The 22,216-nt window shown below is 38.2% G+C and overlaps 1 protein-coding gene across 2 annotated transcripts in view; it reads right to left on the reverse strand.

The window, feature by feature from the left end:
- Positions 1-18,090, reverse strand: part of SYT10 (synaptotagmin 10) — a 59,695-nt gene extending 41,605 nt beyond the window's left edge. For both annotated transcript variants that reach the window (XM_055318757.1, XM_055318758.1), the window contains exons 1-2: positions 17,927-18,090; positions 602-959 (exon numbers count right to left, since the gene is read on the reverse strand). In XM_055318757.1, coding sequence (XP_055174732.1) covers positions 602-959; positions 17,927-18,077 — 509 coding nt within the window. In that variant the 5' untranslated portion in view covers positions 18,078-18,090. The remainder of the gene's footprint in view (positions 1-601; positions 960-17,926) is intronic.
- Between the last annotated feature and the right edge of the window lie 4,126 nt (positions 18,091-22,216).

Raw genomic sequence — 22,216 nt, forward strand, 5'->3', positions numbered from 1 at the left:
GAGCTTATCATACTCTGCCCAATGTAAGAGTTCGGTCTATGGGAGTTCAAACAACATTTTCCAGTGGTTCTATGTTGACCGTGTAGTTGCGAAACAATTGTAGCCTAAACATTAGTCTCTGTTACTCAATTTTGATTGTGAAGTTCTAGATGATTTCATGACAGACATTGCAAATGGCTGTTTTCCCCATATTTATTGGTTGAATTAAACTAAATTGAAAGACTGCAAGTAGCAACTATCAAACAATGATATTTCAAGGGAAAGAGTTAATAAATAATAGTCTTGTTATATGATTTTATTGAGACCTCAAATTCTACTAAACTCCTTTCATGGTACTGCTCCCTGTTTAGCTCCTTTGTTCTCAGTTTTTCTCATCCTTACTTACTCTGCCCTTATATACTTTATTCATTTGCCTGTTTTCTACGTTTTTCTCATTTCTCCTGTTTGTCTTTTCTTTTCTACTTTACCACCTCGTTCTTTTCTCTTACAAAATCAATCCCTCTCTCTTTCTCTCTCTCTCTCTCTCTCTATCACACACACACACACACACACACACACACACACACACACGCCCAACTTTATGTATCTGATCTTTCCTTACCGGGATGAAGATGTAGGCTCAGTAGTTTGTCTTTGCACACGTGCATGTTTAATTAAATGCTCTTTTAAAGCAGTTTGGACTTCTGCTGGGATATCAGGGGAAGTGTGGCTGATTTTTATAGCAGGTTCAATAGCTTTTAGAGCTGGCTTTTCATTTTCTTTAACTTCTTTTTTCTCTTCAGTCTCTAAAACTTCAGTAGGAGCACTTGAAATGCTCTGAGGAAGGGTACTGATGTTGGAAGTCACTGGTTTGCTTTTCCAGCAAGGCCAGCACAACTTCCAGAAGACAAAAAGTGAGACAACCAACAAGGCGAGGCCACAGAAGCTGACAACCACTGCCAACAAGCTGACCGAAATATCTGGAAAAAAATGACAATGCAAAGAAATTTTAATTCATTGATAGTGTAGAGATAAGAGAGCAGCAATGGTGAGATAATTTACATTAGCTTTCTGATTTAGAGTCTCAAAATTTACTTTTAAGATGTCTTTGTAGGGAGGAAAGATTAATAATTACCTCTGGAAATTCTCAACGGAGATATATGAAAATTTCTAATTGTACACAGAAAAAGCACATTGCACTACAAGGGGTCCAAGAGTTTGCAAAATGAAGGGTGGCAGCCTGCACCCTGCCTTGCAGATATGAAGCTTAAGAAACTCGGAAAATGCACACAAGGAAAGGCTTCTGTTTGCTTCATCTTTTCACTCTTGAAGCAGGCAATACTGTTCAATATTTGTATAAACCACTTTCTGTAGCCCAAATGAGGACAACTTGTTACTAACAGAGAATGGGTATACTAGTAGCTAGATTTTTAAATCCTCTAGGTCCCTTCTGATAACCTTTGCATCTTTCTATTTTATAAAGCCCAAAATTCATGATGTGTCACCTAAGTAACTCTAAAATATCCTTTAAAATAATCACAAAATTAATATATGCTCATTATGCAAAGTGCTTTAAATAAATATAGTTAGAAAAAGTTAGTAAGATTAAGTAAATAAGTGAATGAGAGAGAAGAAACAAATCTATGCAAAATTCCAAACAATTTATGTAGATACTCTGCTCTCAAAGAGGTGGAGCACAGCTCCCCAGTCCTTAAGTGTGGGTTGCACTTCCTTGAGAAGAGAGAGAAAAAAAAAAAGGTAACTTTAGAGTGGAGAGACCTCACTAGGTGATCAAGGTGAACACCTACAGTAATGAATCATTTTGATAGTATGCAGCCCTGATACCTGATGAAAACAGTACTCTTCCTCTGTGGTCTTCTTCCTCAAACCCATAACCTTAGTCTAGTCATTAGAAATATACAAGACAAATTCCAGTAGGAGGGCATTCTATAAAATATCTGACCAGTACTGTTCAAAATTTCCAAGGTTGTCAAATAAAAAGTTTGAGGAACTATCAGAGCCAAGAGATTACAGAGGCATGACAACTAAATACAATGTGATATCCTAGATGGACTCCTGGAATAGAAAAAGGATATTAGGTGAAAACTAAGGAGGCATAAATAAAATATAGACTTTAACAATGTATCAATTCTGGTTCATTAATTATAAGAAATGTCTCATATTAATGTAAAATGTTAATAATAGGAAAAACTGGGTGTGGGGTATATGGGAACTCTGTACTATTTTACCCTATTTTTATTTAAATCTAAAACTGCTCTAAATAGTAAAGTCTGTTTTTTAAAAAGCTAATGATCTCCTGCTACCCACTTAAATTTTCAGCCTTCAAAAACAACCAATGTTAGCAATCTGGTATAATGGCACTCTTCAAAACCAAACAGATTTCCTATAAAGGGAAAGTTTCTAGATGTAAATAACCTTGTAATTTTCTTTTACAACTTTGTTTAGACTCAGTGTAAAATATATTTGTTTAAAATAAAAATGTTTAAAATAACATGTTATAGACTGAATTGTGTCTGTCTCTTCTTCCAATTTATGTTGAAGTCCTAATGCCCTTAGTATCCCAGAATGTGACTGTATTTAGAGACAAGGCCTTTGAATCAGTTATTAAAGCAAATGAGGTAACATGACTAGGCACTGTTCCAGTGACTGGTGTCCTTATAAGAAGAGGAGATTAGGACAAAGATACAGAACAAAGACCCTGTGAAGACATAGGGAGAATGTGGCCACCAACAAGCCAAAGGGGAGAGGCCTCAGAAAGAAATCAACTCACCTGACACCTTGATCTCAGACTTCTGGTTTTCACAACTGTGAAGAAATAAGTTCCTGTTGTTTAAGCCACCACTCCATGGTACCTTGTTATGAAAGGCCTAGCAAACTAATAAAGAATAAATCTAATTTCCTTTAACCACTACCATAAATCAAGAATTTCCCACTCCTCTCTAGAAGCAACCACTGATCCCAGTTTAGTGTGTATCTGCCCAGTTTAAGCACTAATAAAGATATTTATTTAAAAAACATAAAAACATAAAATTATTTAATACACTTTTTAAAAAACATAAATAGTTTACTGCATATTTCTTCAATTTGCTTTTTTTAATCGATCATCCTTGAGGTCTAACTTCATCTCACATAGCATTTCATAATACTTCCTCATGATGGATATTTAGATTACGCCCAGTGTTTTGCTATTACAACATAGCTACAGTGAAAATCCTTGCACCCTTCTTCTTCCTTCTTCTTGTGCATATCTCTGATATTTCTGAGTGTTTCTCTAAGGTAAATATCTAAAAATAGAATTGCAAAGTCTTAGGATATACCTATAGTTATGTTACTAGATATTTCCAAAAGAATCCCAGAGTGACTATCACTTTTACCAGTTTACCAGTTCCTACAGTCTCAGAGAAATGATGATGTAGTTTAATTTTCACTGATACGATCAGGAAATGATACCTTGCTTTAATTTATATTTCCTGATTAGTAGGATAAAACAGTTCTGTTTAAACTCATAATTTGTAACTAATGGGAACCTATTCAGACACTGAAATAATTCCAAGTTTTTAATGCTACTTAATTATAAGACTAAAAGTTAATTTGATATGCTGTTATACATAGATATTAATGTTTTCCCTCATTTTCCAGTTGCTTATTAAAGCAACCATTCAATATATTTCCCATTTATATTCCATTGATGAGGAATGTGTGATATTTATATTTTGTAGTTTATTTTTACTTTTTAATTTTTCATTAGTTCCATAACTTGAGGAAAAAAGAAAAACATATAAAATTAATGTGTTTCCTGATTATTAACTATGGCTTTACAAGGAGGAATAAATACAATTATGGATTCATAATCTTTATGTACTTTTGGCTCCATTTCCAATATATTTTTCTGGATATTTTAACTTAATCAACTTCTACAATCTACTAACTTCTACCCAGTTGGAGCGAAAAGCCAAGATACAAGGAAACTGCAGTACGATGTGGGGTAGGGGAAAGGATGAAAGTTTTCAGTCCATAACTGAAAATGCCTCCACTCTTAGTTGTAGGCATTAGAGAACTTATGCTCTACCTATAAAAATTTGATGACATTCTTTTATGCCACTGTTCCTGTGATGGGCTTTGGCATTCACAAAATTTTTCTTATCTTAGGAAAAAGTCTGTGGAAATCTCTTACCCTAATTCCATTTTCCTTACTGCTGACAAGTTTTTTTCTAAAGTCAGTGTCTGGTTCTATCATTTAGGGGACCATAACATATTTTACCCAAATTAAGTTACTTGTGAATATGAAAAGTTGTGCTATCAATAATGCCAGGGTAGCAGGAAGAAACCAAGTCATGTCCTGGCAACTGAGATGTATGGTCACCTTACCTCTCTAAGCCTAACATCCTTCTAGGTCACCTCTTAATCATCTGGGAGAAATCCAAATTTTGTAAGGCATTCCACAGCATCTTTGTGATTTGACCACTTGGTATTGCTCAATTTTATTCTTCTGCCACTTTCCCACCTATATTCCTTCCCCTGACCACATATTACTGTTTTATGATTTTGTTCAGGCTGTTTCATGTAGCTCCAATGCATTTTCTTCTCCTACTCGGCTGCCTGGCAGATTTGTATTCAACAATGAGATCCAATAGGGTAGGTACCTCTCTCTTGACACTCTCTGTCTCTTCTATTCTTAAGGGCTTTGAAAGCACATCCACTACTGTAACATAATTGATTGGCTTAATCCTTTACCTCAAACACTGGGACATGATGTGTTTCAAAAATTATTATTATTATTTTCTTTTGGTTATTAGAAAGGCAACATGGTACACATTATCTGGATGTTTCCAGTACCCAACCACATCAATAGATCTACAATGAACTGTATGAATTTGTCACCCTGAGTGGGATCACTGAAGACTGTTAAGTAGCTTAATGCCAATTCAGGTAAGGTGTTGGTGCCAAAATGCTACAATTGACAAAATAATTTTCACTTTTCAGGGTTTTGAGGTTTTATAATCATGGATAAGAGATTGTGGATCTGTATTTATTTTGTTTTTCCAAATGTTCCCATCCTACAAATACTCTCATTCCTTGATCCTTCAGAGAAGCAACCAAATTTATTCATCTATTTTAGTGTCTAGTATTTATTACATAGTCAAAAAATGTTTATGGAGCTACTATATACATATTTTGGGAGTTATCTGACACATGGAACTTAAGTATCTGTGGATTTCAAGGTGGATGGATGAAAAAAAATTGAGTAATTTGGAAGGAATATGCAGAAATCCTCATACCAGGAAAACAGTATAATATAGCTTATACTGTAGCACTGTTTAACAGGTCTGGGTTCAAATGTCAATTCTACCACTGTGACTTTGGGCAAGTTGGTTAAGTTTTAAGAGTTTCAGAAAAATAGGGCTATTTATATCTATTTCATAGGATGTTGTGAGGTTTAAGTAAATATATATAAAATATTTAACATGGTAATTTGCATAGTAAGTTAAGTGATGGGTTACTATCAACTATTTTTTCCTTAAACAAAAATAGGGAGTGATGCCTATGTGGCTCAGCAGTTGAGCGCATCTGCCTTTGGCTCAGGGTGTGTTTCAGAGTAACAGGATCGATTCCTGCATCAGGTTCCCTGCATGGAGTCTGCTTCTCCCTCTGTCTATGTCTCTGCCTCTTTCTTTCTGTATCTCTCATGAATAAATAAATAAAATATTTTTTAAAAAAAGTACTGAGGGAAAAAGAAGTATGGTTATAGATTCAGTATGGATTGAATGGTGATTCACAAATTACTGAGACTCATCTGAGATCTGGTACTTAAAAGGGATCAATTTGTTTAAAGCGAACACTATTATTTCTAAGTAAATATTAATGTTTCAGGAAGCTAACAAATAACATCCCATTTTTCTACCCGTATGTGCTCAGAACAACTGAGAGACAGACACAGCATTCAAACATGTAGCAGTTGAAATACCAGCAGCTATCAGCTTAGGTCTATCAGAAAGTGGACTTGCTAATATGCCACCTTAAATTTAATTAGGCTTGTCCGTACAGTCACAAGCCTGGCTGGATCACCACATGTATTCCCCATGAAGACTGGACTCTAAAATTTACTACATGAAGGAGTAGAGAATATTTGTTTCCTGAGGCTTTGAAGCTTACACCTCAAAGAAGGGGGAAATAGGTAACTCATTTCTCAGAAACAGGGGTGGGCCAAGATTCCATGAATATTCTTATCTTGTAGCTCCTTTCATCAAAAAACATAGAACAAAGGGAAGTTATTTGTTCTCAACAGCAAAAAGTGAAATAAGTTGGATAATTAGAATTTTATGCTGAAAAAATAAAACTAAAGTTATAAAAATTAGCTTAGTGTATTTTATATATTTTTACATTGCCTGCTATTGTAATTATAAGTAATCATTACAAGTATTAAAAAGCAAAACCAACTGTTAAATACTTAGGTCTTTATAATTTTTTTCAACAAAATTTATTTGGCAAAATAAAAAAAAAAATCTGACTATCAAAAGATTAAGGAAGGAACTGGGAGAATTTATAAAGCCATCAAAGTATTTTAAATTATTTTTTTTTATGATCATGATTCAACAGTTAACTATGGCATGAAAAACAGTGTGAGTCTGGGCTTAGTTCAAAGAAAAATAAGCCTCAGTCTTGACCTTAAGTCAAGAGGCACATTTCTCTCCAGCTATGGAAAAGAATGAAAGTCACACTAGAAGAGGAAAAACTAGTTAACAGATTATGATAGTCATCCATAGGATTATGGTGGTTCTGAATGAGGTTTACTGAAATGGGGGAAAGAGTAGATTTGGAGATAATTGGGAAGTTAAAGTTCTAGTTAAGGAGCTTCTCTTGAAGGACAAGAACGTGAGTTAGTGGGAGACAAACAGGATGATGAAGTCAAGAAGACTGTGATTTCAGCTTTGTTCATTATTGAGTTTGAAGTACTCGTAGTCATGCAAGTAGAAATTTTGAGGAAGCTATTGGTCATACATGACTGCAACTAAAGATAAAATTAAAGAACTTCCTTAAATAGTGGAATCTGGATCCACGAAAGAGAACTTAAAGGCTGGATAGAAACCTGAGTACATAGTACATCAGTATTTAAAGAAAAGGAACTTAAAGGATCAAAGGATCAAAGAGCCTGCATGCATAGAAAACTAAGAAATAGCAGGGAAGTATGGAAAAAATCAGGTCAATGGGTTTTTATAGAGTTTGAAGAAAAATATTTTAAGAAGTGAACAACCATGTAAAAAAAGCGAAGATAAAGTAAGTTCATTTAGAAAAAGTAACTACTAATATTAAGAAGTAAGTCTTTGGTGAATTCAATGAGATGAGTGAAGCAGAGGCTATATCTGGTTAAATAAGTGAATAGGAGTGAGGAAATAGATTCTATGGGAATAGATTATTGCTTCAGGAAATTGGATGTAGAAAGGAGAGAGAAAGTGAAAACTCTACAGTAGCACATGGAGTTGAGGGAGGTGTTTCATTAGGACGTGCAATACTGAAGCATGTTTTAAAAATTAAGGGAAGAAATCCATAGACAGAGTACATAGAAAGTTAAGCAGAACAAATAATGGGAAGTCCAAAAGGGGTGACAATGGATAGATGGGCTCTGAAACAAAGGACTACCTCATTTTTTCCTTTACAAGTAAAAGACGATGGTTCTGGAATCAAGTAAGTTTATAGGTCTTTGGGCAGAAAGTCAAGTGACTTCTTGTCTAAAATTTTCAATGTCTCTGGATAGTTAGTAAAAAAGAATCCATTATGCATTTGTCTTATTATGTCTTGGTAAGACTAAGAATTAATGAAATTTAAAAGTATTAGATTAGGTGTCAAGATAATCAGGTTTAAAATTGCTCAAACTCTGGTTTGATTACATATATAAGCATAACCATTGCTTTACCAGTGTCCATCTAATTATCTGTCTGACATCTCTGACTCACTTTTGCTATAAAGATCTTACTTTTATTGTGTCTTAATATCTCAAAATAAGGTGACCCAGTTCTGAAAAACAGAAAAGACAACCCTCTTAGAAAACACGGTAAGTAAAAAAAAAAAAAAAAAAAATGCTAATTCTTTATAAGCTTTCAGTAAAGAAAAACTTTGCTAAAGTCTGTAAAAGCAGACCATAACACTTGCATTCACTGACACTTGTAAAAATGTTAGCTCTAATTGTCAACTGCCTATTCAAATGCAAATGATCACACAGAAAAGCACAGACCAATAGGCATGCTCTCAATTTCCATCACCATTGCCTTAATTGATATTCTTATCTGTGTTTCTGTATCATTTTATTTAATTTTAAAATTCTAGTTCTTTAGTTTTCAAAATGTACAAAGGTGATTTCTTGTAATTAATCAAAAATTATAATTTAGTTGATATTCCAAGCCTTTTCTTTGGTTGCTTCCCATTATTGCCAGAACAAATTTATTGTATCATTCTATAGAGAAAGAGGGGGAATAAAACTCAAATTAGCAATTCTTATTCAAAGAAAGTTGAGGAAAACTGCATCTAAGATGAAAATTTGGAATTATCCTTGAAGTTAAACTATTTATCCTATTACATGGTATTACAGTTGACCCTTAAACAATGAGGGGATTAGGGGCACCATGTCCCAGTTGAAAATCTCCATATAACTTTTGACTCCCCAAGAATTTAACTACTTTTATTTAATTTAGTTTTAGTTTAAAAATATTTTATTTATTTATATGAGAGAGTATGTGTGCACAAATGGGTGGAGGGGCAGAGGGAGAGAGACAAGCAGACTCCCCGTGCAGGGCTCTATTCCAGGACCCTGAGATCATGCTCTGAGCCAAAGTCAGACACTTAGCCAAATGAGCCATCCAGGCATCTCTATTTTTTTTAAGTAGGCTCTGATGCACAGCCTAAACTCCGGATCCTGAGATCAAGATCTGAGCTGAGATCAAGAGTCAGAGGCCTAGCTGCCTGAGCCACCCAGGCACCCCAAAAACTTAACCATTAATAGCCTACCATTGACCAGAAGCCTTGCCGATAGCATAAACGCTGGATTAACGTATTTTGTATGTTATATGTATTACACACTGTATTTTTATAATACAGTAATCTAAAGAAAATACAATGTTATTAAGTCATAAAGAGAAAATACATTTAGAGTACTTACTGTACTATAAAAACCCACATATAAGTGAATCTGCACAGTTGAATCCCATGTTGTTCAAGGGTCAATTCTTAATATAATAGGGCATAATTGTGATTTCCCTAACAGGGGGACAAAATAACAATGACTTACACAAGGGAGAAGCTTATTTCTCTCTTGTGTAATTAACTGGCCCAGTATAAACAGGCCAAGGCAATATACATCAGCTCCAAGGGGTCTAAAATCCTGATTTCTTCTCTATTTTTGTTTTTCTATTCAGGTTTTTTTTCTCCTTAAAGTCCAAGATGGCAAGTTACCATGCCCTGGTTACAGGCTGATTGGTGATAGATTAACAAGGGAAAGGGAAGGTGAGCGTATGTCCTTTGATTTTAAGGGCACAGCCTTGAAGTAGTAAACATCACTGCCACTAACATTCTGAGGGGCAGATTTAGTCACATGGCTGCACCAAACCAAAAAGAAAGTTCAGAAAAGTTGTCATTTTTAAACTAAAAAAAAGTTTTTAAAACTCATTTTAATGCTCCCATATCCTTAACTAAAAATAAAGGATTCTGATGCTGGTAAATAAAAAGGGGAAATGAATACCAGGAAACCAGCAGTCTTTTTTTCATCTATAAATCCAATACGTAATCAACATACCATCCTTGCAAAAATGCCTCTTATATTTTCCATTTTAATTGCACTGACTTTTGCCTTTTTCTTGAATTTCACCAACTGATAAACAATGTTAGGTTAATACTATACATGATTATAAAATGCATATTTGAAACATTTTGATTTTCTGAAATCAGAATATATTTTAGTATCAATGGCTTGTAACCATCACTAAAAGCCAGGAAATAAGTGTGCATAACTTATTCTGAGCATGTGCTAAAGCAAAAGCATCAGCATCAAAAGTCCGAGAAAGCCAAGTCTAAGTGGCTTGAAGGAAAACATCAGAGAAAATAGTGAAGCCTAGCCCTAAACCTTACAAGCCAAACTTTTAATGAGGAGAGGTGGAGAAAGCAGTGAGTCTAGTGAGTTTGCTAACACTGCTAACATTGCACATAACTGTACAGGTAGCTTAGAGCACACCACCAATGGCCTTTATATCTTTTATTAATTATCTTAAGGAGAAAAATGCACCTTTAATACCTTTGACAGCATTCTTGATGTCACAGAGCCCAAAAATAAGTGGAAAACAACGGTATCACTAATTCTGAATCAAAAAGTCATTTAGGAGAATCACACTCAACTTTAATTTAAAATAATTTTAGGCAATTTGTCTTTTATATTTCTTTTTTATGTTTTTACAAAAGATTTTTAAAATTTGTGTCAGTTTTAAAAGAAGTCTTCATTAGTGTGAAAAAAATTTTATGTGAAAAAAGGACATCAAGACACAATTTAATTAACTACATTCTTTTTCCTTTTTGGTATCATATAAAATAATGGTGCTTCTTATAATCAAAAGCATCTTAGATTCAGTCAAATATGGTATCAAATACGGTATTAAATATAGTATAAAAGTACCCAAACTTATAAAAAAATCTTCACACATATTCTTAATCGTCTATGTGATTGTCTATATTCTACATTTACAATAACTTGAACTATGCACAATGTTTAATTAATGGCACGAGTACATTTTAATGTCTGGCACAGTGGCTTTCACCTAAGTGTTCAATAAATATTTGTTGGATAAAAGCATAATGCTAAAACCACCTCTTGGACACAGTAACAACTTATACTAACCTATTAGAGATAATATATTTCTTGATATCATTTTGTCCATTATTCCTATAAATCTATGACTACTGAAATAGAACTAAAAAGGAATAATAAAGACTGTAAACAGTAGTCCTCGTTGTATGATTAAAATAATTCTGCAGTATGAACAAATTGACATTTACAAGTAAGTTTTTTTAAATTGACTGTAACGTTGTCTCAATAGAATGTTAAACAGTAGATCCTAACACAGTTCAGAATCCACCTGGAAGGAAAAAAAAGTTAATATTGGTCCTCCCACCTCCATCATTCTACTGTTCTAGCTCTGAAGCATCAGAGTCCAATTTCATGATTTTATAATCATATATATGTATATGTGTGTGTATATATTTATATATACACACAGCTTTATTTTCTGAGAGTCTACCTAAGCTATGTTAATGTCAGCTCTTACAGCTTCAGTGGTCATTTAGGATATTTAATATTATAAGGAAAAAAAGAAAACTACTTTATTATATAATAACAAGAAGCACCTCTTCAGTCAGGGATTCTCTTTCTAAACTTCACCAATGTTGGATATTCCACCAACAGAGAAAATCGATATTGTACAAATTAGAAACCAGCAAAATAATTTACTCACCTTTAATAATAACACTTCCTATTAGGAGGTCTAATTTTCTTTGGCATCATAACAATGTTGATAATGATATATATATAGATGATTGATTACTTAACTTATATTATATACCCAAATATGGTAGGAAAATAAAGCAAAAAAGGTTTTAATGTATTACTTTTCCAATTACTAAGTAATAAAAATAATTTAGCCAACAATTTCCTATCTGTTTTCATTACAGGCATATTTATGGACATACAAAAGAAGTTATATTTATAATTATATAGGTTCTAAGTTGTACATTTCAAACACACTAAAATCTTTTTACATAATTTTACTGTTCAAATAAATCAATTATATTTAGCTAAGAATTCATGAATAAACACTCATGTGCTCTTAATTGCAGATGCATTCATGTACTCCAGAAAAATAAAGAATGTTGTATGTTATACTATATGACAGTATATCTAATAAAAATAAATTTGGGGATCTGGGCCATAATTACACACTAAGAAATCTTATTAATACTGGTGCCTGGGTGACTCAATTACTTAAGCATCTAACTCTTGATTTTGGCTCAGGTCATGATCTCAGGGTTGTGGGATGGAGCCCGGCATCAGGCTCTGTGTTCAGCAGGGAGTCTGCTTCTTTTCCCTCTGCTCCCCCCACTCATGCTCATTCTCTCTCTCTCTCAAATAAATCTTAAAAAATACCTCCCAATATTCCACTAATTATAGCCAATAGTATAATAATAGCTAAGAGCCTATCTTTACAAACATTTGTTCCAGTACCCTATTGCACCAAGAATGCCCCCAGGAAATCTTCTTACTCCTACTTTTTGTGAACCTATGATAGAATCTAAGGAGCACTGGGTTCTTTTCCTAGTTGCATCATTGACTAGCTGATTTGAGGGAAAGTTGCTAACTTTTCCTGCCTCCATTTTCACCACTGCAAAATGATACTTTCTAGTTCTAAATGGTATGACTAGTAGGCATTTGAATAATGATGATTATTTTCCCATGCTATTTTCTACTTTAGCAAACAGACTTTTTTTTACTACCATAAATTGATATTTTAAATAGATATTCCCACTTTTCTAGAACTTCAATAAAGTCAACACTTGCAAATTTAGCCACTGGATCTTAGAGTTACCTGAATGCACTCTGGGAAAAGTCGGTGGACATCCAAATAGGGTACAGTTGCTTTTTCAGGAGTATGTTGCTCATATTCTAGGTTTTAAATACCTCAAATGCTCTAATTTCTACCATTACATAAACTACATTTTTGTGTGTGCCTATCTACCTAGCATACTGTATTGGATATTGGAGATACAAAGACACAAACATATATTTTAGTTTAAGAGGGATTTGGGAATTATTAAATAGTACCCATCATTAAAAATAAGGGAAGTTGGGGGATCCCTGGGTGGCGCAGCGGTTTGGCGCCTGCCTTTGGCCCAGGGTGCGATCCTGGAGACCCGGGATCGAATCCCACGTCGGGCTCCTGGTGCATGGAGCCTGCTTCTCCCTCTGCCTGTGTCTCTGCCTCTCTCTCTCTCTCTCTCTCTCTCTCTCTCTCATAAATAAATAAAAATTAAAAAAAGAAAATAAGGGAAGTTGGAACACCTGGGTGGCTCAGTGGTTGAGTATCTGCCTTGGGCTCAGGGTGTGATCCTGGAGTCCTGGAATCTCCTACATCGGGCTCCCTGAAGAAAGCCTGTGTGTCTGCCTCTCTCTGTGTCATTTATGAATAAATAAATAAAATCTTAAAAAAAGATAAGGAAAGTGGGTTCTTGAGTAAATTCATTAATTCATTTATTCTTTCATTCAACAAATATTTTTTGAGACTACTAAGAGCCACAGATTTTTCTAGGTACTAAGGATAAGACAGTAAACCAACCACTGCTCTCAAAGAGCTTATATTTTACTGACAACGTACACATCAGGAAGCACACATTTTCAAAACAAAGATAATTTTAATTGCCATTAGATATTCCAATAAACATTTGTGATGTTTATGTTCTGCTGGATTTTTGTGCAAAAGCAATCTTGTAAATATATGCAAGTGCATTCTATTTGTTTTTTTTTTTTTGCATAAAACAAATAACAATGAGGACTAACTTTTTAAAGAAAATGAGATTTGAATGAAACGGGAAGCTATAGATCTTGTACATATAATCATTTTTGTAAGGATCAGATTTCAAAGATTCACAGCTCTCATGTAACAAGGAAATATAGATTTTAGTTTGTTTCAAGAAAAAAAAAAGATTAAAGCAAAGAAAGTCCTGTCAATATTGGCAAATACTGATATCTCAGAATTAAGAAAAACAGATGTTTGTTCAGACTGGCTTGGCCTTTGAAGGTGGTTGTTCATTTCACTTTGGAGCAAATGAGACCAAATGCAATATGTATTGATGATCATGTAAAAATGACACTAGAAATAGAAGGTGGCCATTCTTCACTGGAATGACAATGTGGAAGAAGGAAAAAATCCTCTCATACATCTTTCATATGGGCTTATCTGAATTCACTAAGGTTCAATTACTCTTTCTCAGACCCACAAGTCTTGAGGAAAAATTTCCACTATATTTCTAAATTGTAACTTTAAAAAAAAGATTTTATTTATTTATTCATGAGAGACAGAGAGAGGCAGAGACACAGGCAGAGACAGAGAGAGAGAGAAGCAGGCTCCCTGCAGGGAGCCCGATGTGCAACTCGATCCCAGGACCCTGAGATCATGACCTGAACCAAAGGTAGACACTCAACCACTGAGCCACCCAGGTGCCCTTAAATTATAATTCTTTACACAACCATTAGAATGTGTAAAACTCGGTGGTGTAGTGAGACAAGAATTATAAATTGATTGAGTAGTCATTTGCTTTGTGTCTGCAGAGAAAAAGCTATGAAAACACCCTTATTCTTTTTAAGTCTTTATCATAGACTTAAAATGCTATAATCATGATGTGATTTAAAAATTTTTCTTAGTCATCTCTTTTATTAGTCAAGTAACTTCACAGAAATTCTTTGATAGACCTACATACCCCCACATCTAGGAAATTGAGGAACACATGTATGAATTTAGAAAAATTTGTTTAAACTTTTATTTTAGAATTTTTAGTCCAAAATTAAAAGTATAAAGTGCAAAATTAAAACAATGATGAATGATGGGGTGCCTGGGTGGGCCAGTTGGTTAAGTGTCTTCCTTTTGGCTTCCGTTCAGGTCATGATCCCCGGGTGCTGGGATCCAGGCCCAGATGGGGCACCCTGCTCAGTGGGGAGTCTGCTTCTCCCTCTCCCTGCCACTCCTCCGTTTGTGCTGTCAAATAAGTAAAAAAAAAAAAAAAAAAAAAATCTAAAAAAAAAGATGAATGACATGTTTATTTAAAATATTCAAATTAAGGCTAGGTCATTACAATTATGATATGACTGTGCACTGGGTTTGGTTAGTTATGATTTGCGACGTCTCCCTTTTAAGCAATATGCTTTCCTAAAACCTCCTAAGCATTTGGATATAAAGCAGCAATTAAAGACTGACCAGCAATGAATCCCAGTGCAGTTCAAAAACTATTATGTATATTAGCCACAGTCTCTCTGAAAAATAACATTTCAGGCAGATATATTGTTTTGTATTTCCACTAAGCATTCTAGTATTAAATCATATTATGCATGAAGATGAATTTAGTGGGTGACATGTCTATGGGGGGGGAGTATCAGTGGTAAAAGAGGACAAAAATTTGATTTTCTAAAAATTGCACATGATGAATTTTCTAGTGTATGAGTAATGTTGACATTAATAATGTCTCTAATAAACTATTAAAAAAAGTAAGCTAACTAGTGTTGGCAGATGCAATCTATGTCTTCACAAATTTTATGAAAACATAGGATTGGTCAACTTGATTGGTAGATCCTTAATGCCAATAACACTGCCTCTGCTTCTGCCACTGCTGTTATAGTAAAGAGGATGGTTTTTATCGGCACCTAAAGAACCAGGAGAATATCTTATTTATATATGTGATTCATCAGGTCTTTAATGTAGAATGTCTTTAAATGGGATTACCAGAATTTCTCTCCCTCTACTCCTATGTGAAGGAATCTAAAAATATACACAATCTGGAAGCCTGCAATTGTCACTGCAACCTCTGAATAACTGACACCATATGGGCAGTGCTGATTAACGTTCAAAGCAAATAACCACTGGAACCATTCAATGTCGATGTCCTTCTATCAATGTGTTTCCCATTAAACAGTGAGTAGAAGGATCACCTATTAGAAGTGTTTTTACTTAGGGACCTAGAATAAAAGGCACAAGTACAGGAGTTATAAGAAAATAAGGAACAATGTGAAGCTGAGTGACTAATTAATACAAAGAGTCAGTAAAATATTATTTGAATCCATTTCACAAATATCTATTGGTGTTGGGAGCCTGTAGATTAAAATATTTTATTTCTAATTGTTGCATAGATTTACAAATGGAATATGTAATCTTACACATCTTTATATCTCATATACAACCTAATAGAAGGTCTTTAGTGGTAGCCACTCAAAATATATTCATATATTCAATCAAATACCCGATTTGAATAGTATATATATATTTCCCTTAACAGGAGCAAAATATCTATGTAATTGTTTTAGACTAGTTTTCCCCCACTTTTTCTTCCCAAGGGAAAGTCCAAAAGGAATGAGGACTACAACTTCTTGTGGTGCTTAGGACAAGCTCAAAACCCTCTCTGCAATTCATACACTGTATTTTACCTTAAGTTTATATGGTTGTGTACTTAGAAAGCCTTATAAGCCAGTAATTGGTTTCCAACCTTCACAAATTGTCCTCATCACCAGCCACTCTGAGACCCAGGAAACCACTGCTTGGTGTGAGATCACAGTTGGATCATAGCATCCAAATGACCAAATTACAGGTCTTTAAATTTAAATTCTCTAATTTCTTCCACTATACCCCCTTCTCTGAGTCTTCTGTTTAGCAGGTCTATGTCTAAAGATAGTTCGGAAGACTTTATCCCATAGCACCACAAAGGACTTTTAAGGTCACACTATTTTGAGTGTTTAGCTCCTGCTCAGCAACCACACACACACACACACACACACACACACGACAGGCATAGACACAAAATTCACCCAGTCCCTTCCACTACCAGTGACTGCATACATTCCCAGGAACTCACACCTACTGAACAAGAGGTAAAGACTGGTGTTTGCGTATTCTCAAAATGTCTAAGTGTTCAGCATGTGCACAGCACTAGTTATGTATCACTCTGCCCCGGGTGCAAGTGGCAGCATCTCAGTTTCTGCCAACTGCAGACAGAAAGAAGCCTCTCTGGGTTCCTGTTGCCATGATCAGAGAATCTGAAAACCCCAAAGATCCTCCATTTAAAAAACTGGCAGGAAAAGCTAACCCCACTGCCTCTCCCTTTTCTTTGGTAGTGGTGGTGGGCCGGAGAGATTGGCTAGGGGTGCCCTCCCGGCCGCCTTCCCAGCGGGCCAGCTGTCACCTGTTGCCCTGGCTCCCCTCCAGCCACGAGGCCCCGCCAAGAGAGCACAATGACAGGGGAGCAAAGGGACACAAACACCACCTAGGGCAGGAAAGGCAATCTTCCGGCCGGAGGCCGAAAATCCAGAAACCAGCGCTGACCTCCCAAAGCAACAAGTGACCCTCACAAGGGACTCTCGAAAGCACAGGCGGCCCCCAAGTCTGGAGTCGCTGGTTCGCGGGAACAGGCGCGGGGCCGCACAAACCAGACATTGCGCATGTGGTTAGAACCCTACCCAAGCGCGCGACCCAGCAGTAGTTCGGATGCGGTTCCCCCCACCCTCCGCGAAAACCCGGTCTCCTGGGGTCTCCTGGGGCTTCTTCCCACCCCCCCACCCCCCAGATTTCTGGCGGTCCACGTCCGTCTCCATCCCATCCCATTTCTTAGCAACTTTCCTGAACGGAGAGGGAGGATGCCCGTGCGCTGGGGGTGTCTCTGGAAAGGATTTATAATCTTCTCCTCCTTCTTCCACTTTATAAAACGTGACTCGAGCCTTAGTTTCCGTCCCCCCCCCAAAAAAAAAAAACTGGATCGATAAGGTCTGCTGCTGTTTCGCCACCGCTGCCAAGAAGCCCCATAAAAACCCTACTTGATAAGGGGGCTTGGACGCTGTCAACAGCCCGACAGGTTGCAGCCGCCAGTTCCCCCTCCCGGGCAGCCCTATTTATTTGCAAGGAAGGTTCTTGGCTTCCACGCGGGGAGTCCCGGGTCCGGCCGCTTCCCCGACCCGAGGGCAGCGCGGGGGGCGCGCGGGGGCGGCCCAGGGGAGCGGGCGCAGCCGGGCGGGCGGAGACCGGGAGGCGCGTCGCGAGCGGCCGGCGGCCGAGGTCTCCGGGAGCCGAGCGGACGGACGGACGGACGGACGGACGGAGCCAGGTAGGGAGGCGCCGCGCCCCTCCGAGGCCGCCCGGGTTACCTGTGCTGCTTCCGCCCTGGCTGCCCCTGTCCCGGGGGAAGATGCCCGAGCACTTCTCCCACTCCACCTGGCCCGCGAAGCACAGCTCGGTGACGATGTGCAGCGCCTTCTGGCACAGGCTGCTCACTCCGTCCTCCTTGTGGAAACTCATCTTGCGGCCTCGACTCCCCCGCGGGCCGTCCTCTTGCCCCTTCCGTCACCTCGAGGCTGGCTCCTCGGGCGCCCTAAGCCATGGCGCGCCCGCGGGGCAGCGGGCGGGGCAGCGCGGTGCTGCGAGGCGCGGCTCAGGGGCCGCGGGCTGGCCCCATGGAGGCTGCGGCGGGAGCCGGGAGCGCGGGGCGCCGCGGCGGAGCGGCGGCGGCGGCGGCGGCGGCGAGGCTCGCGCCAACTCTCCCGCCGCGCCAGGCAGGCGGGGCGAGCAGGGAGGGAGACCCGGCCTGGAGTGCGGAGGGGCGGGCGGGGGCCGGGGGGGGGGCGTAGGAACGCGGGGGCCCTCGGCTCGCTAGGGCGCCCCCCTCCTCTTCCCCGCGCCCGGCGGCCGCGCGTCCAATCGCAGCCCCGCGCGGGCCCCGCCGCCCCGCAGCGCCCCCTCCGCGCGCAGCTGGCGCTGGAGTTGGCGCGGGAGGAGGGGCGGCCCCGCCGGCCGCGGTGTCGGTGCAGGGCTGGGGGGGGCGGACCTGGTCTTCCGCGGCCCTTCCCCAGCGACAGCGCCCCCCCCCCCCCCCCCCGGCCCGACCCGCAGCCCGCGGCCGCGCCAACTCTGCTCCACACCTGGGCCGCGCTCGCGGGTTGAACCGCCGGGACTCCGCTGAACACAAGCGGAAAAAGTTAAATTTAAGAAAAAAAAAAAAAAAAAAAAAGATCAATGAACATCCAAGTCAGACGTCTGTACCGAAAAGAAAGGTGTGCCTGGAAAGCGTGTTTTAAATGACTCCTAACGGGGACACCTGGGTGGCTCAGCGGTTGGGCACCTGCCTTTGGCTCTGAGATCGAGGCCCGCGTCGAGCTCCCTGCAGGGAGCCTGCTTCTCCCTCTGCCTCTCTCTCTTTCTGTGTCTCTCATGAATAAATACATAAATATTTGAAAGAAAAAAGAAAAAGGTTTCTAATGATGATGGTTTAGAGGCAGAATGTATCCCACAGTTCTTTTTATGGCTATCTCTGAAGTTCACCATAACGTAGGTTTCCTGTTTACCCAATTCAGGGTTTGGGGTTTTTTATTTATGCATAGTGAATATTCAGATTTTAATTTATTGCCTTTTATTTGTCCTTTAAAAAAAACCTCATATTTTGCAAAGGGAAATGTGATTTATATTAATACTCACTGTTGATTAATCGTGATTGGCAATTGAGAATGCACAATTTAGGGCACCTACTTGGGTGGCGCTCAGTGGTTGGGCGGGCGGCTGCCTTCAGCTCAGGGTGTGACCCCGGTGTTCTGGGATCAAGGCCTGCATTGGGCTCCCCCTGGGGAGTCTGCTTCTCCCTCTGCCTAGGTCTCTGCCTCCCTGTGTCTCTCACGAATGCATAAGTAAAATCTTAAAACCAAAATGCCCAACTTATCTTCTTTATCATTTTTTTAAAAAGATTATTTATTTATTTATTCATGAGAGAGGCAGAGACACAGGCAGAGGGAGAAGCAGGCTCCATGCAGAGAGCACGTGGGACTGGATCTCCTGGATCAGGCCCTGAGCTAAAGGCGGCGCTAAACCACTGGGCCACCCGGGCTGCCCCTCATTCTTGCATAGAAATACTGACAACAAGGCGTGGGTGTTAAGAGGGAGGGCTCTGAAGTTCAAATCTATCACATACACCTGCACTTAGCCTTGAAGAAATTGCCTTCAGGTCCTTCTTTCAATCTGTAAAATGAAGGGCTGGGACTCACCTGTCCTAATTCTCTAATGCAAATGGGTGAAAATCACTCATGGAGCTACAACTATAAAATAATGTTAATAATGTTAATAAGGTTACAGTAAATGGATTTACATTGTTTTTAAATTGTTTTGAGACAGAGTTTGGTACCCACTTATAACGTGAAGATTGATTTAGCCTTTATTAGGTGGGGATCTTTGTTTCTGAAGTGGAATAGCCTGACCTTGTTAACATATTTGTACTAGTAGAGCATGTAATCTTATTTTAAACTGCTAGGCAGTTTATGATAAATTATTTCCTGTGTAAGGACACTATGGTAAATTTACTATAAATGCTAGGCATAGCATCCCAGTAGATAAGCATTCATTAGTTGAATCATTTTGACCTGATTCATAGGACACTTGGTATAACTAGGACTATTTTTATCATGAATCAAGACAAACTAAAATCTGCAGGCTTCATTTGTTTTTTGTTTGTTTGTTTGTTTTTATGCACATTCATTTGGATGTTTTTTAGATAAGATCGACTCTTTTGAAATAATGTCACTGTCAAAAAATATTAAATATCGACTGTGTCTTTGAAACAGAATAACACACTTTAATAAGACCCTTTCCAGTTGTCCTTGCCTTCCAGTCTTCCACAGTTTAGACAGATTCATATAAGTGTTGTTCTTTCCTATTTACTGTATGAGCAAACGATTATGTGGGAGTCCAAATGAGTAATTTATCTCTAATACTACTTGCAGACTCTAATTGCTTAAGTGGAATAATGCAGGTCTTTCTCATGACCCTTTGATGTTTGATTTTGGTGTTAAATGTTATTAGGTAACATTTTGAAATTTGTTTTCAAACAAATTTCATAAACAAATAACTCTCTTCGTATTTGTTTATGCTGTTCCTGGCCTGTTGCTACCCTTACCTGTGTTTCCACAACAAGCAGAGCTCATTTCACTTGTATATTCATTTTCCTGAATTTATTTGTCTGAAATAGTTTTGCTTTCACCTAAAATTAATACCCTAAGGTTTTGATTTTTTTTCCCTTTGTTCCTTAGATCATATCATACAGCTCATTAGCAGGTGAATCAAACCAGTTTTTCTTGTCACTTATTAACAGCTCCCGTAAGAGGTATGGGAAGTGTAGAAACTGCATTCAAGGTGGGCCACTATTTCAATGCTAAAAGAGAAGATGACGGGAATTGCAATTCACGATCTGTAAAATGTTTTTGTGAACTATTTCAACTAAGAGCCTGCCCATCAAGTAAACCAAGCAATACAGATTTGCACTTACTTGCCCACACACACTCTGAAGGAGTTGCTGAAACAGTAAAGGAGGGGAAAGCAGGTTAGACTGATTTTACTAAGCACCAGATGCTACACTAAGTGATATATGAGACATCGATAGTCAGGTAGGTCTCTGACATAGCTAGCTTCCTTCTGAATGATCTCTGCATTAAGTAGAGGAGGAATTAGAATGGAGTAAGAGCCCACAAGCACTCCGATCTAAATAAGCTAAGCCAGACTCTGGAGAAGTAATTCTAAAGGGTGAACACTGTGATTTCCCTGCTTGTTCAGTCCTCTCTCAAGTCTTTTTCCCCTTTCCATGGCTCTTTCAAAATCTGGAGGGAGTTATCTTCTTGGGTAGAGATCTCCCTAAGGTAAGGGGAATTTGGAAATCATTCCTGAGTCTATAATTTCAAATGAGACTCGATCCCCATGACAGGCACACAAAGAAGGGAGGTAAATGAGGAAATAGAATAGCTGAGCTCAGTCTGGATGAATATCAGAGACAAGTATTAAATTTTAACTTACTTAAAACTTTCCCACCTTACTTTTCTGTGTTCTACAGTTCAGATTCATGTGAACCTAATTCTAATTGCCTGTATATCGGGCCTGCTTCTGTATTCCTAAATTTGGAGAGTGGCATCACCACTCACTCCCACCTGGTAAAATGACCTGACTTCTGCTTTGCATGGATGGGTATTGCTATTGAGAAGTCCATTTCTATTCTGACTCCAGACCCTTTGATCAGCCTGATTTATTGTTCTGGAAGGTTTGTTGTCTTTTCTCTTTCCATTGTGTTCACTTTGTTCATTCATCCTGATGGATACTCAGTGAATGCTTTATACAGACTCAGTTTTGAATCCTTTGATTTTGAGAAATTCTATTGACTTATTCCTTCAGTGATCCTCTGCCTTCTCTGTGTCTGTGTAGTTCTTTTCTGGAACTCATTTATGTTGAATTTTTGAATGCCAGACTGGAATCTCTAATTTTTGTTTCTCTACTATTTTCCATCTCTATCACCCCTACTCCTTGTGCTCTAAGTTTTGGAAGATTTCCTTAGCTTTCTTTTCTGAGCCTTCTATCTAATCATTAGAATTTCAGCTATTATAGTTTTAAGATATACATACTTTTGTATTTAC

Source organism: Nyctereutes procyonoides, unplaced genomic scaffold, assembly GCF_905146905.1.
Source record: "Nyctereutes procyonoides isolate TBG_1078 unplaced genomic scaffold, NYPRO_anot_genome, whole genome shotgun sequence".
NCBI classification, from domain to species: Eukaryota; Metazoa; Chordata; class Mammalia; order Carnivora; family Canidae; genus Nyctereutes; species Nyctereutes procyonoides.